Source organism: Penicillium manginii (genome assembly GCF_028828005.1).
Source record: "Penicillium manginii strain IBT 31320 chromosome Unknown utg000005l:1.0-5665137.0:1.0-5668048.0, whole genome shotgun sequence".
NCBI lineage: Eukaryota > Fungi > Ascomycota > Eurotiomycetes > Eurotiales > Aspergillaceae > Penicillium > Penicillium manginii.
Window position 1 is genome coordinate 5,278,003 of NW_026643106.1, and position 13,798 is coordinate 5,291,800.

The 13,798-nt window shown below is 50.0% G+C and overlaps 6 protein-coding genes across 6 annotated transcripts; 3 read left to right on the top strand and 3 right to left on the bottom strand.

Annotated features, from left to right (window-relative positions):
* Positions 1-3,429: 3,429 nt before the first annotated feature.
* N7533_008289 (uncharacterized protein) lies at positions 3,430-3,672 on the top strand (the record flags this gene model as incomplete). The annotated part of the gene is made up of 1 exon (XM_057104939.1): positions 3,430-3,672. One exon carries the CDS (start codon positions 3,430-3,432, stop codon positions 3,670-3,672), a length of 243 nt encoding a protein of 80 aa, XP_056959896.1.
* Positions 3,673-4,640: 968 nt separating this feature from the next.
* On the bottom strand, positions 4,641-6,614 carry N7533_008290 (WD40 repeat domain-containing protein; the record flags this gene model as incomplete). Its single annotated transcript, XM_057104940.1, has 1 exon — positions 4,641-6,614. One exon carries the CDS (start codon positions 6,612-6,614, stop codon positions 4,641-4,643), a length of 1,974 nt encoding a protein of 657 aa, XP_056959897.1.
* Positions 6,615-6,646: 32 nt separating this feature from the next.
* On the bottom strand, positions 6,647-8,290 carry N7533_008291 (Vegetative incompatibility protein HET-E-1; the record flags this gene model as incomplete). Its single annotated transcript, XM_057104941.1, has 2 exons — positions 6,647-8,130; positions 8,278-8,290. The coding sequence occupies 2 exons, from the start codon at positions 8,288-8,290 to the stop codon at positions 6,647-6,649; spliced, it is 1,497 nt and encodes a 498-aa protein (XP_056959898.1).
* Positions 8,291-8,474: 184 nt separating this feature from the next.
* On the top strand, positions 8,475-8,801 carry N7533_008292 (uncharacterized protein; the record flags this gene model as incomplete). Its single annotated transcript, XM_057104942.1, has 1 exon — positions 8,475-8,801. The coding sequence occupies one exon, from the start codon at positions 8,475-8,477 to the stop codon at positions 8,799-8,801; it is 327 nt and encodes a 108-aa protein (XP_056959899.1).
* A 1,452-nt stretch (positions 8,802-10,253) lies between these two features.
* Positions 10,254-11,876, top strand: N7533_008293 (uncharacterized protein; the record flags this gene model as incomplete). The annotated part of the gene is made up of 1 exon (XM_057104943.1): positions 10,254-11,876. One exon carries the CDS (start codon positions 10,254-10,256, stop codon positions 11,874-11,876), a length of 1,623 nt encoding a protein of 540 aa, XP_056959900.1.
* An 898-nt stretch (positions 11,877-12,774) lies between these two features.
* Positions 12,775-13,551, bottom strand: N7533_008294 (uncharacterized protein; the record flags this gene model as incomplete). The annotated part of the gene is made up of 1 exon (XM_057104944.1): positions 12,775-13,551. The coding sequence occupies one exon, from the start codon at positions 13,549-13,551 to the stop codon at positions 12,775-12,777; it is 777 nt and encodes a 258-aa protein (XP_056959901.1).
* Between the last annotated feature and the right edge of the window lie 247 nt (positions 13,552-13,798).

The window sequence follows — 13,798 nt, forward strand, 5'->3', positions numbered from 1 at the left end:
TTGGAAGGTAACAAAGCGGCCGTCGAATAATGCGCAGCTGGTGCTGGGAGAACATTGATGCTAACCGGAAGATATGACAATCCAGTGGTTACATCGCTACCCTTTTTATGTTTCTTTTTTATCTGACTTTCTAAAATGAGTATGTGCGGATGACGGGTCGCCTAAAGCAGAGCTAGAATAACAGTGGAAATCATCGCGGAAATCTTACTGACGGGCCCCGGTCATTAGATTTACCTAAATTGGCATCAAGAACACCAGGCTCTCAGCTGTGTAACTATTGCGAAAAGCGAAGAGAAGTGAAGAGAAGTTGAGGACAGATTGCAGAACCCAAGTTTGCTCTATCTGCATCGAAGATTCCAGTCTGCCCAGCCCCTCAATTCTAGACTCGTGTAACTTTCATACAGGTATCAAGCAAAGGCTCGGTATTGTTACGATATAATTACAGAGCGGTATCTTTATACAGTAATATTATTCAGCTTACCTGATCATGTGATTAGGGTTAGAAAGAGCATCTCATATACATCCGTCATGGAAGGCAATAACGGACGGCACTGTATCTCAATTATGGAATGCATGAAGTAATAGTATTGCTGAAAATAAAAGGTAGGAAATTGGTTTTTGTACATGCTCTTTTCATCATTAAAAGAAAGACGACAGTGATCATTTGCAGGCACCAATTAGGTGCGGCAACGGTGAAAGTTACAGCATATTTGCAAATCCTGCTCAAATATGCCACGATATTTGGTCAGGAATCAACGTAAAGATTATATATTTGCGGGTTGTCAAATTTAAGCGTTGAATCTCAACACAAGAGGCTGTGTATTGCGCACCTAACTCGCTCTAGGATCAGCAATTACCCCCGAAAGCAAGCACGTTCATGTTATTAACCCACTACTGCATGAATACGTTTTTATCTGCTGTGTTCAGAAACGAAGTATGATGTGAACTGTTGAGGTACGTGCAAAACCACCTCAATAATGAGACCGCGATGAATCTGCGACCGCTGTGAAGTGATCCTTTTTTGCGCTCGTTAAGACCTGTCATGAATGTTCAAGAGCAGGTGTAAAATATAAAAAAAAACATAGCTGCGGGCCTTGGCGAGCTGCTGTTGAACGACATATTATTTTCGTACTCATTTTTAGCCAAAGTACTCGCCCACCCCTTCTTGAGTTGATGGCGTCTCGTCCAACGTGGAAACGGTAGAATGTGGAGCTTCTTCGGAATAAAGTCCACCCGGTGTCAACAGCTTGTCAACATCGGTGAAAGTAAACACCTCACTAATGCTCATGTTTCACCGCAGCACTTTTCTGAGTGATTTTTCTTTTGCTACAGTAAGTTAGGTGTATTTGACAGCGCTCGAATTAGCGCGATCAGTCGCCAAAGCCAGACAAAAGGAGTAAGCCGGTCTGGGCCTATCTGTTGGCCATATTTCAGGTGCGCAGGGCATAGGTAGCGGCATTCGGATGAGCTTTTCTGGCGATTAAGGCCGGTGTACTAAGTAAGCTTCTGACGCCATACACATACACTCTTTCGGGAATTCCTCGGCCCGGTGCGTAATCGCCGATGCGGCCCCATGGCCTGCGGCCTGCGCATTGCAGGAAGATCACGTGACAAGATGGCGTGAATGAAGTATTTGGAATAAAAAACTTTAATTGTTATATCACATTCTGTTTCTGAAAATGTCAAGACCCCGCGATTATCCGCGCCTGGGCTTAGCTGGTTATCTTGTAAGAAACCTGCTGAGCTAGTGTGAGACTGTAATTTCTATAATAAGACCCGGCTAAATCATGGGATCGCCCCGGTACGTACCATACGAGGCGAGAACACCATCGATCTGCGATGGCTCGCATCGGCACGAGGGGAAGAAAAAGAGCTAAATTCTGCATGGATCCAGGCCGATTGACTCTGACGGTCATTCCCGGTCCAGCTGTGGCTGGCGGGGGAAATTGGTCAGGCGATAGCGTCGCTTTTCACAGGAGAGTCGACCCTTGTCCCGCGTCCTTCCCCGCCCCTTGCCGGGGTCCGGCGCTCACTCGCAAGCTTTTGCGTTCACCTGCAAGGCCCATTCCATCTACCCCGCACATCATCATAGCTTCGAATTCCGCTTTCATGCATCATTCGGAGGTTTGAACCCTGGTCCTCGAGTGATGAGATTGAACCAGGGCTTGGTCTAGACCTTGCATAGAACTTCCAAAGCTGTGTCTGGAATCTTCGCTTCTGTTTCCTTTCTTACCCCTCGCCAACCCATGGGGGCCACGTTCCAATCCCTGTCATACGCTGGACTGGGCGCGAGAGATCGTTAGGGTTGGACATTATGGACATCATATACTGTATCAAGCCGCTTCTGGTAGCTCTTGCTGACTACTCTCTTAGGAATGAAATTCAGGACGTAAATTGATACGTTTATCCTCTCGTCTGATCCATTACTGACAAGCCTTGTCCTTTGTGGCCTCCGGCGCAATGGTTGAAACGTCCGATTTAGGTCTTTTTAGCGATTCCGAAACATTGCGGCGTACCCTACCAGCGCGTTTTCGCCACCCAACATTTAAGTCCCTGCTCTCATTCGCGCACGAGACGAACATTCAATCTATTGCCGTCCGCTTGTGGTATAGTGCTAAGAGTCGGAGAAGATGATCAACATGTGGCGTTCTCCGTAAAGTCTCGAATACAGACTTTTCTCAAAGTACGAGCATTCGGGGTCAATTGAAATCCCGAAACGAGACATTGGCACTGTCCTGGAGCACTGAAAATTAGTCGTTAATCTAAGTAAGTACCAGAGTTATGTAACAAGACTCTATCCGCAGATAATTAGATAGACGATCCGACTTTCTTTTATATAGAGGCTTCGCTTGCTAGTACTGTGCTGCACTGAACTTAATCCATAACTATTCAATTCCGATTCTGCATTTTCTGTCAAGCACTACATCACTTGTCTTAAATTGGAATAGTAAGCACTCTAGTTCTCTGGGCGAACTTTCCTAATAGAAAATATAAGTGAGAGTCTGAAACCTTTTAGGCACTCTGGATTTACCTTTTTTAGTAATATATAATCTAGATTTCGTATTATTTATTTTTATTTTCAAGTATTAGAATTGCAAAAAAGACGTTTTGATTAAGTAGAACTTGGGCCTGAACCTTGGCTCGCTCTAGACCTGAAAATGGCGAAACCAACGTTGAACGGCTAATTCACTAAGAGAAAGTATACGCTGATCAGGAATGGAAATCAGTGAGTGTTGCTGAGTCATTAGGAGAAATAATACGCCAATCAGGAGTTGAAATTAATGTCGTGATAAATAGTGCAGCTGAGATCTGAAAATTATGAGATCAGTGTTGAACGACTGACTCGCTAGGAGAATTACTGCGCCAGTCAGGAGTGGGAATCAGTGTTGGTGATGAGCTGTGCAGATGTGGGTACCGGGCGACTCAGACATGAAAATCGCCCCGGCTCGCGCCACTACTTTCCTGATCCGACCTAACCGCAGCATCGGCATGATGGGCCGTGACCGGGCTTCGCAGCTAATTAGCAAGCAGCCTTGTGCTTTTGCGCTTGTTTTGTTTCCCGATGAAAGCACCACGTGTAGCCTCTCGGTCATCGACGGCGAGATCCGACCGTTGGGCTTTACTTCCGTCGTAAGACCTAGCATGATCTACAACGCCCTATATACTCTATAATCTTGGATTAAGAGGATACCAGCAGTGAACCTCTGGTAAAAAGTAGACAAAATCGTTACTTGGTTCTTGCACCTAAGTTGGCTGCACGGGGAAGTATTATTCAATCAGTATTTTTATGCTTTCTTATTCGCTAGTTACCAAATTTGTCTCCGCCGCCTTGCCGACTTTTGCTACGGGTCAGCTGACCCATAGTGCTTTCTTCTCCAGCCAATGACTTCCTACTCCCATAACAACTACTCTCTTCCCATCTACGTGCAGCATATACAATACTGTAACCCCCATCCCGGTGACATGAAATGCCCTATGTGGTGAAACGCCCGCCAGGTACCTGCACATGAGAGCAACATCACTCATGATCCACATGTTGCTTCCTGTCTGAAAACAATGGAAGCAACAGTTTTTGACCTTTTGTATCACGGTTCTCTTGAAGCAAAGGAAATGATTTGTTCAGGTGCTAAATTACAGGAAGTCATGTACTACTAAGAAATCCGCTGTCAACTACTTTGACGCCAAGATCTGCCAACCAAGGCTTCAGAGATGAGTAGGAAAAACAGTATTGTATGATATGACCTTCCTAGTCGCGGTCGTTATTTTTCATGCCATCAGAATGATGTGAGCTACGACAATGTTAATCTGAGTGAAATTCTTGGCAGCGGGGAGGTACAAAAATTCCCAATTTGGGTTAGGGGAATACACGGAAAGATAACGATGTTTGTAACTAAGGGTATGAAAATTACAACCGTCGCTCAACATGACAGCCGCCCTACAGCCCCGTCTGTAAGTATTACGGATTGTTACCTTTCTATTCCTGGACCAAGGATCAGGTGACTACCATGACCGTCCATGAGAAAACATTGTGCGTGGCAAGACATTGTGCGTGGCTAGACATTGTGCGTGGCTAGACATTGTGCGTGGCAGGATTAAGATTGCGACATTCACATATTATCTTGGCTGTTGACTGTAAGCACTCAGTTGTAATCCTCAGCTATGAATCCAAAGATCAGGACGCGCCCAGACTGGCAGCCAAGCACCAAGACCAACCCAGACTGGCCTACAGCCGAACATCTTGGGCGATACATGGGAGGCAGCCATAGCCAGTTTTGTGAACACCGTGTGATCCAGGACCGATCGGAACTGATACGGTATCCTAAGTGCTCAGGGGGTTGCGACTGTTGAGTGGCCGGCAGTGACTGGGATTCTGAAGGGAGAAGCTCTTTCGAAGTGGTAGGGGCAGGTGTCAGCGAGTCGCGAAGGGCGACAATTCCAATGTCAGTGTGAAGAGAAGAGCCGGTGGCGTCGAAAGAAAGATTGCTCACAGGATATTTCATACCGTGGGTCTGCAGGCAGGCACCGGTATGCGCATCCCAGATCTTGATCGTGCTGTCGCCCGACCCGGACGCAACGCGGCTGCTGTCGTGGGAGAACACCACTGAGTAGACTGTCTCATCATGGCCCTCCAGCGTCTGCAGGCAGGCGCCGGTATGCGCATCCCAGATCTTGATCGTGCTGTCGCCTGACCCGGACGCAACGCGGCTGCTGTCGTGGGAGAACACCACTGAGTAGACTGTCTCATCATGGCCCTCCAGCGTCTGCAGGCAGGCGCCGGTATGCGCATCCCAGATCTTGATCGTTCTGTCGCTCGACCCAGACGCGACGCGGCTGCTGTCGTGGGAGTACACCACTGAGTTGACTGCCCCATCATGGCCCTCCAGCGTCTGCAGACAGGCGCCGGTCTGCGTATCCCAGATCTTGATCGTCCAGTCCCAAGACCCGGACGCGACGTAGCTGCTGTCGTGGGAGAACACCACTGATTTGACCAAGCCGTCATGGCCCTCCAGCGTCTGCAGGCAGGCGCCGGTATGCGCATCCCAGATCTTGATTGTCTTGTCCCTCGACCCGGACGCGACGCGGCTGCTGTCGTGGGAGAACATCACTGAGTAGACTGTCTCATCATGGCCCTCCAGTGTCTGCAGGCAGGCGCCGGTATGCGCATCCCAGATCTTGATCGTGCTGTCGCTCGACCCAGACGCGACGCGGCTGCTGTCGTGGGAGAACACCACTGAGTAGACTGTCTCATCATGGCCCTCCAGCGTCTGCAGGCAGGCGCCGGTATGCGCATCCCAGATCTTGATCGTGCTGTCGCCTGACCCGGACGCAACGCGGCTGCTGTCGTGGGAGAACACCACTGAGTAGACTGCCCCATCATGGCCCTCCAGCGTCTGCAGGCAGGCGCCGGTCTGCGCATCCCAGATCTTGATTGTCTTGTCGTCCGACCCGGACGCGACGCGGCTGCTGTCGTCGGAGAACACCACTGAGTGGACCCAGCCTGTCCCATCATAGCCCTCCAGCGTCTGCAGGCAGGCGCCGGTATGCGCATCCCAGATCTTGATCGTGCTGTCACCCGACCCGGATGCGACGCAGCTGCTGTCGTGGGAGAACACCACTGAGTTGACTGCCCCATCATGGCCCTCCAGCGTCTGCAGGCAGGCGCCGGTCTGCGCATCCCAGATCTTGATCGTCCAGTCCCAAGACCCGGACGCGACGCGGCTGCTGTCGTGGGAGAACACCACTGATCTGACCAAGCCGTCATGGCCCTCCAGCGTCTGCAGGCAGGCGCCGGTATGCGTATCCCAGATCTTGATTGTCTTGTCGTCCGACCCGGACGCGACGCGGCTGCTGTCGTGGGAGAACACCACTGAGTGGACCCAGCCATCATGGCTCTCCAGCGTCTGCAGGCAGGCGCCGGTATGCGCATCCCAGTCATCTCCCATCGCCGGCGCCATCGCGATATTCTTGGGCCTCTCGTGCCGGAACAGCTGCTGGATCGTACTCCGCGGTGGGCTGAATACCAGGGCCGAAACGTACGCCTGGAGGGGGCTGTTCTCGATTGCTGCTCGGTGGTACAAGATGAACCGGTACGCATCCTGGACCAGACCACTCATTCTGGATACTCCTGGTCTTCCCTTTAGCGGTATTAGAACTGTATGAAGCGCAATAAATGACCACATACCCGTAGCAGACTACCAAGTTTCTCTATCGACAGGACTCCACTAGTTACGCTTCGAAGGAGACTCAGTGCCTCGAGCCAGCAGAGACATCGGGTTCGGAGGAATGTGTCGACGGGGCCAGCGTCCTGAAGTTCTTCGTATGATCCAGATTGTTCGAGATGGTCCACCCAGTAGACACATGAATAACGCGCTGCTGCGAGTGGATCTGGCTCAGGCTGCTTGACCTCGGTGATATGAGTACCGAGGGCGCCGAGGCAGTATGCATCACGCTTCGATAACGTCTTGTTCATGATCTGCAGTGATTGCGTGAATATACGGTAGTGGGCCGCCGCATGGCCGGAGGGAAGTATGCTCAACACGGTTTTTTCGATCAGATAGTCCTTCGCGGACTGATGCACAAAGTAGATTGTCTTGTCGCGAACCGTGAGGAAAGAGCCGCTCTTCTTGACGATCTTCTCCATATTCTTGGCGTTGCCGGCGATCACTTCGGGAAGTCCGGACACAGCTCCCAGCTCCAGCAGCTGAAGCGGCCGGTAGGCTAGGGTGGTCGCCGAGAGAACCAGCTGACAGTACTCTCGGCTTCGAGGCTCCAGTTGTTCGATCTGGTCGATAATCCGCGCATACAGATCATCCAGCCCAGTTGGTACATCATCGACCACCTGCCTCACATCCCAGCTATCGGCATCCTGGAGCTCCTGAGCGACGAGAGCCACCCAGAGGAACGTTCCCTCGGCTTTCTCGTGGAGGACTTGTCGAACATATTCCCGGTCCGGGTTGTCCCGGAGAGATTCGGTGTTCGATATTCGGTCGGAAATATAAGCACTGATCGCCCCGGACACGAGATCTGCGTTCTCCTGCAGTTCCAGACTCAGTATTGATTGCGAGTCCACCAGCCGTGTGCGCTGTTCGACATGGTTTCGGCTGGAAATGATCCATTTGACGTGCGGGAGATCTTTCGTCTCTTGGAGAATCAATTTCAAGAGCTTGTCTTGGTCCTGCACGCATTCGTCGAGAGCGTCAACCAGGATGTATGTCTTGTCTAGGCTCAAATCGCGCAAAATATCCAAGAACATATTGCACAATGCAGCCCACGCTTCCGCATCCCCAAATCGCTGCTCCCCGGTGCCCTTGAATTGTTTCCGTACATAGGATAGAAGCGTCGGCTGCGTGTCCACAAGCATATAGATCAACCCACGCAGGGCAGCATGAGCGTTACTCAGCTTGGGGACGGTGGCTTGGCAGAAAAAGAACGATATGAGGGTCTTCGCTTGGTGATCCGCCAGTTTCGTGGTAGCGCGGAGCTCGTCGATGATGCCACAGAGCAGCATCGTCTTGCCTTTGCCAGGGTCGCCCTTGATCCAAAGGACCTGGCTATCGTCGTTGTCGCGCCAACATTGAAACTTAGGATGGCGGAGGATCCATTGGTAGGACTCCTTGAGGGCGGCCCCCCCTTGTCTGGTGGATGGTCGTCTTGATGTTACGTGGGTCGGTCTCGGCGAGGTAGTCGAGGCAGCGATCCCTGCTTTGTCTATCTTGGTCTTGGGCTACCCACGTCAGATTTGGGACTTTCGAGGCGCCGGTTTGGATTCAGACGTACCTTCGACATACATGTTGAACGTCCTTGGATGGTAACATGTCAGTTTTGCCTCTAGATGTCGATTAATGCTCAATTCGTGCTTACGAGTCTTTAATATTCCCTTGAGCCTGGAAATTTCCCCGATCGTTATCAAAACGTTGACTCTCCATTCTGGAGACCGAATCAAACAATGATTAATCGACCGGCCCTACAACAAGATGAGCGTTTCCGCCAACCGCGCTGCGACGAGGCGGAGCCAGCAGACAATTTCGGGAGGAGAAAAAGATATCGAGCCGTCGCTGAGACCGATTCAAGAACTCTTCCCTTCTGCCGTGCATTTCATTCAAAGGCGGGGTCATCAAGCTGAAAGCCATGCAGATATTGGCCCGTTGCTTGGAAGTCGCTCACTACTGCCGCCCGCCCGTGCCTTCGGGCAATCGGATTGGAAGCAGCAGGCGCTTATGCAGCGTGATGTATCGCAACGCATCGCATCACATCTCACTAGCATGTTATTCCTCGCTGTTGCAGATCACTCGGTCCTATAGGGCAGCTCTCTGAGTGGGGGTGGCAATGCCCCTTTCTCTGACGAGCGCGTCGCATGGAACATCTTCCAGCCGCAAGTAATGCATCGCTCCTGCACTGCTGGCGCTCCGGCTTCTACTTGGTCACACATAGCTGGACCTCTTCAAATGCGGGTCTTTGTTGAGTTTGTCTCTTTTTTCTCGCCCACAGGAACCCGTCCGCGGGTTTGCGCCTTCATGTCCCTATGCGTGGGTTTTTGACTCGTCCTGGGTTGCCCAAAATATTCAAAAATGATGCTAATCTAATCGCGGACAAAGCTGATAGTCACCTAGTCATTCATAGAACATGAATTGAGGCTGTATCTTGGGCATCTGATAGGGTAACCTCAAGCTCCCAGGTATCAAAGTCCTCATTACCTGGGAGCTTGTATCTTCCCTACTCGCCGTAGTGCAATGGCCTTAACCAGGCGCTGTAATTCAGACTAACCTTGCTTGGCCTAGCTGAAGGCTAGCCTCTTCGGGATTAATGCCACGTGAGAAATTAACTTACGTGATCCCACATCCAGGGTGGAACGAAAAACTTTCTGTTCCTCGGGGGATCGCGTAGACCCTGAACTCCACGTGACCATTGACTCACACCAAGGCAGAATGCGGGGTTCTACCAAAGTTAACCGTTTAACTTGAACCTGGTGAGAACTGCCAAACGGTAGAAGATTGCAGGCTCGATAGTGTAGTTCAAATGTGGTTGAACGTCAAAAATTGAACTCTTTTTCACAACAAAACCGCCCTATCAACTTTGCTCAGCATTGTTTACTTCTGCTTAGCCCACCGTGTTCAAATGTTTTTGGTGTTCAACGGTCAAAAAACTCGCTGTGTGACTAAGTTAAGTTACTCTGGCGTTTACCGGGCTGTCGTTGAAAGAATAAAGTATTGAGTTTAAAATTCATATTTCTTATTTTTTATGATAATTGAACAGTACATGTACGAACAGATGCACTTACGAAAAAAAATATGCTCAAATCGAATGGTTCAACTCCTCTTTGGCAGCTCAACGGTCGATTTGAGCTAATTAATTTGGTGAAATGAAATTACATTGCCAAAAGCCCCGCAAAGATCAAGCATGACTGTTACACCCGCAGCAATAATTTGATGCTGGCAAAAACGTCAACAGTTATCACGTCGTCTTTCAGCATATTTTCGACCGCGTTGACATTGCGGCGAAGCTTTGCATAGACATTCAATGGCTTTTGGTATCCTCAGAATTGTAGTGGAATCATTTGGTCTGGCTGGTGGAATTTGATTTCAAAAAATCTCAAATCCAAGTGCAACCAATAAAGAATATATAACGCGTCTTGGAATTCACAACATGCTATTCACCTATAGTATTCTACAGTGTTCAAACCCATTCACCCTTCACGGCTGGTTTTTTTTACAAGTAGAATATGCTAGTCAAAAAATGGACTAAAAAGGACCGCAATGTCTCCAGCCCATCAACCTCTGGCGCGTACATCCTACGCAATTCGGTCGAGATCGACCGGGATCACCGCGTCCACCTTGTGGCGGCGGGCCAATGACAAGCCTTCTCTCGCCGACAAAGCCGCCAATCAGCAGTATCTCACCCCGCGAGAGGAACAGGCCCTCGCTGAATATGTATTGCGGCTGGCAGACAACGGCTATCCTCTTCCGGTTAAGTTTCTCAGATCACTCGCCCTGATTATCGTGCGCCAACGGTCTTCCGTTTTTCAGACTACAGTCCCAAGCCTCAAGATCCCACCTCCGGGAAAGAGCTGGCCGCAGGGCTTCTATCGACGACATCCACAGTTAAAAGCGCGACGGTTGCGAGCGATCGATTGGAAGCGAGATGACCGGCAGATTGAAGACAAAGTTCGACACTGGTTTGCCATTATTGGCCGAGAGCTGGCCGATCCGGCCATTCTCCCGGAGAATGTGTATAATATGGACGAGACAGGAGTGCTTCTCAGCGTTCTGAACTCCCTCAAAGTGCTCGTCGGCAGGGATGATTTGAGAAAGCATCGAGGGACCACGGTGAAGCGCACGCTAGTCACGGCGATTGAATGCATTTCCGCCGATGGCCGGTCCCTGCACCCTCTCATCATCTGGCCGGCGGCCACCCATCGTAGTTCCTGGACCACTCACGCTACCCCCGGATGGCATTATGCCTGCTCCAAAACAGGCTATACAAACACAGAAATCAGTTTGTACTGGATGAAGCATGTGTTCGATCCACAGACGCGAGACCGAGCCGGCGGTCGGCCACGACTGTTGATCTGCGATGGTTTCGGCACCCATGAGTCTCTGGAAGTCTTGAAGTTCTGCTTTGCTAACCGCATCATTCTATGTCGTCTCCCTTCTCATACGTCGCACAAACTGCAGCCGTGCGATGTGGGTGTCTTCAGTCTTCTGAAGACGGCATACCGGGCACAGGTTGAGCAGGCATGTCGGGCGGGGGTAAATACCATCGGCAAGCCACACTTCACTTATCTTTATGATCGCGCCCGCGCAGAAGCATTTACACTCCGCAATATACGATCTACCTGGTCTAGAAGCGGTCTCTTTCCATTCGACCCGTCTCGCGTCCTCAAAGATGTCCAAGTGTCGCGGCCCGAGGTACAGGCCACCCCTGTGGAGCATCCGACCGTGCCCTTCAATCTCCATCACACTCCGAACACCTCTGATCATTTCGCCTTGCTTTGCAGAGAGGTGGAGCAAAACACCTCTGATCTAGACACTGGATGCAAACAACGTCTTCAAACATTAACCCACGCGGCCGAAAAGGTCTTCGCCGAGCGCGCCTTATTGCTGGAGGAGAACCGGATCCTATTTGAGCAGAACAATGAAAAGTCTTCTCGACAATCCAGCGGCCAAACAGTCATCGGACATGCTAAAGTGATGAGCTACGACGATATCGTTGAGGCGCAAAAGAAACGTGATCTGGCGGTGGCGAAACCAGGCTCTACCCAGAAAAGGAGGTCGAAAGCCAGGGACAAACTGCCTTCAAAAATGGAGGAAAAGTGCAGGGCTGAGCAGGAAATTCGAACATGGGATATGAATGACTATTGTTCGGTCTTAGATTTATAGAGTCATCTGACAGTTTAGAACAATCTAAACTTGCTGTTTCTCTATCTATTGACCATGCAGAAGTGCCTCGATATTTTATCGGCCAGCGACTTGATTTTATATATTTCTTCCTCCACTTGCCACAATCTCCTGATGAGGCCTCAAATATAAGCGTACATACTAGTTGTAGATACACAGGGCTCTTGTGATTCTTCATAGGTCGTTCCACAAAACTTAGCTTTACGTCTTCGATATTAGGCTGTATATGAAGATATCTTCGCTAAGGCCGGTCGGCCAGCGTGGCGTTCCCGGCCTCCCTTGAACCTGGGCTATCATGTATTGGCTACCAAACCGCTGACTAATTTGGGTGAGACGTTTTCATCATATAACGTTACTTAAGACTGGGGTTCGAATGCCAATCGGCCGGTACCTTTCCTCTCCGCACTTGATGAATCACATTGGGTACGGCCAAAGCTTATTGACCGCCTTGACGACATTTGAAGAGAGGCAATACTACCGATAATTCTAGTCACCTGCCAGCAGCTATACACCTTTCCCCTAAAATTTTTACTTACATAGTAGCCAGCATGAATTTTTCTGTATGGTAATGATTTGACCATGAGGACTGTCGAGGCGCTTTCAGCTTAGCCCTATGCCTATTTCCAGTCCAGCAAGACTAAGGTTAGGCCTAAGTGGAGATAAGGTTTCTAGTATTAATTAAAGAAAGAAAGCAATCCGTAGGCGTAAACGTCGGATTGTCTTCAATCCATATCTGCAACCCATAGACTAGTCGGAGCTGCGGCCAACTGGTCAACGTAACGTTATCTTTTCTAGCTTGCATCAGATCCGACCGTCATTACATAGTGACCTTGCTGATCTTGACCTATTTTCTGGACTTGAGACTGCGTGGTGTTGAAGGTCATGTTTTCATTCTGCTTGTATTAATAACAAGATTGAAGACAGGAGAGTGAGATCGACCTCCACTTACACTTTGGTCCAATATATCCTTGACAGCCGTGTTCATCACTAGATCCCGCTCCGATGCAGAGCGTAATTCCTTCATGACTTTGAGAAGCTTATCCATTTCCTCCTTGCCCGCCTCTTCTTCATCGCTCGCAGACGGAGCGTAAATTTGGTATAGTGCATCAATGTGGTCGTTGATATCCTTGACCAGCTTCTCGAGATGCTTTTCATCGTAAACAGCGAACTTGAGGAGTCGAGGGACTGACATATTGTTTCTGCGCTCATGGACGATTTTCTGCATTGTCTCGTGAAGGTAATGTTGCATAGCGCTCCACTTAAAGCCATTCTGGCCGAACGGCTTGATTTCGTTCGCTTTCACTTCTGGGTCATCTTCAGACTTTCCCTTGCGTTCGCGGTGACAGATTTTCCTGGATTCCTCGAAGAGAGTCACTAAGATCTGAAATGTCCGAATAGCCTGATTCTCTTGTTCCTCATCGAGCCGGAACGAGCCCGAGCTTTTTAGCGACTCCTCGTCTTCAATATCTGAGCCTGTCAGACCGACAGCCCCGCCCCAGCGTGTTAGTCTCAGCTGCGCGCTGCCAAGCTTCACGATCAGGGACTGTAGTCGCGGGGCCGCCTTTCTGGCAACGTAGATGTAGTCAAACCAGGCAATGGTCGTGGTAAAAAGACCGGCCAGCCCAGATGCCGTACCAATAACTTCAGCGCCCGTCATCTCGGTAGAGGTGCGCGTGTCAGTGTGTGGATGTATAAACTGGTTGATGATGACAGGATTAGGGGCGCTCGAAATAGATTTTTGCGTATAATGCTTGGGGCAATATAGCCTTCCTTGTGCCAAAGAGATCCATCTGGGGTACTTGTCATCTATAAATACTAGATTGTTGTAGGCGCCGAGGTTGCCGGAGTGCCGGAGCTTGCGGCTGAAACGCGGTCTGTGCTATCCCCGCCAGAAAAAGGTCAAT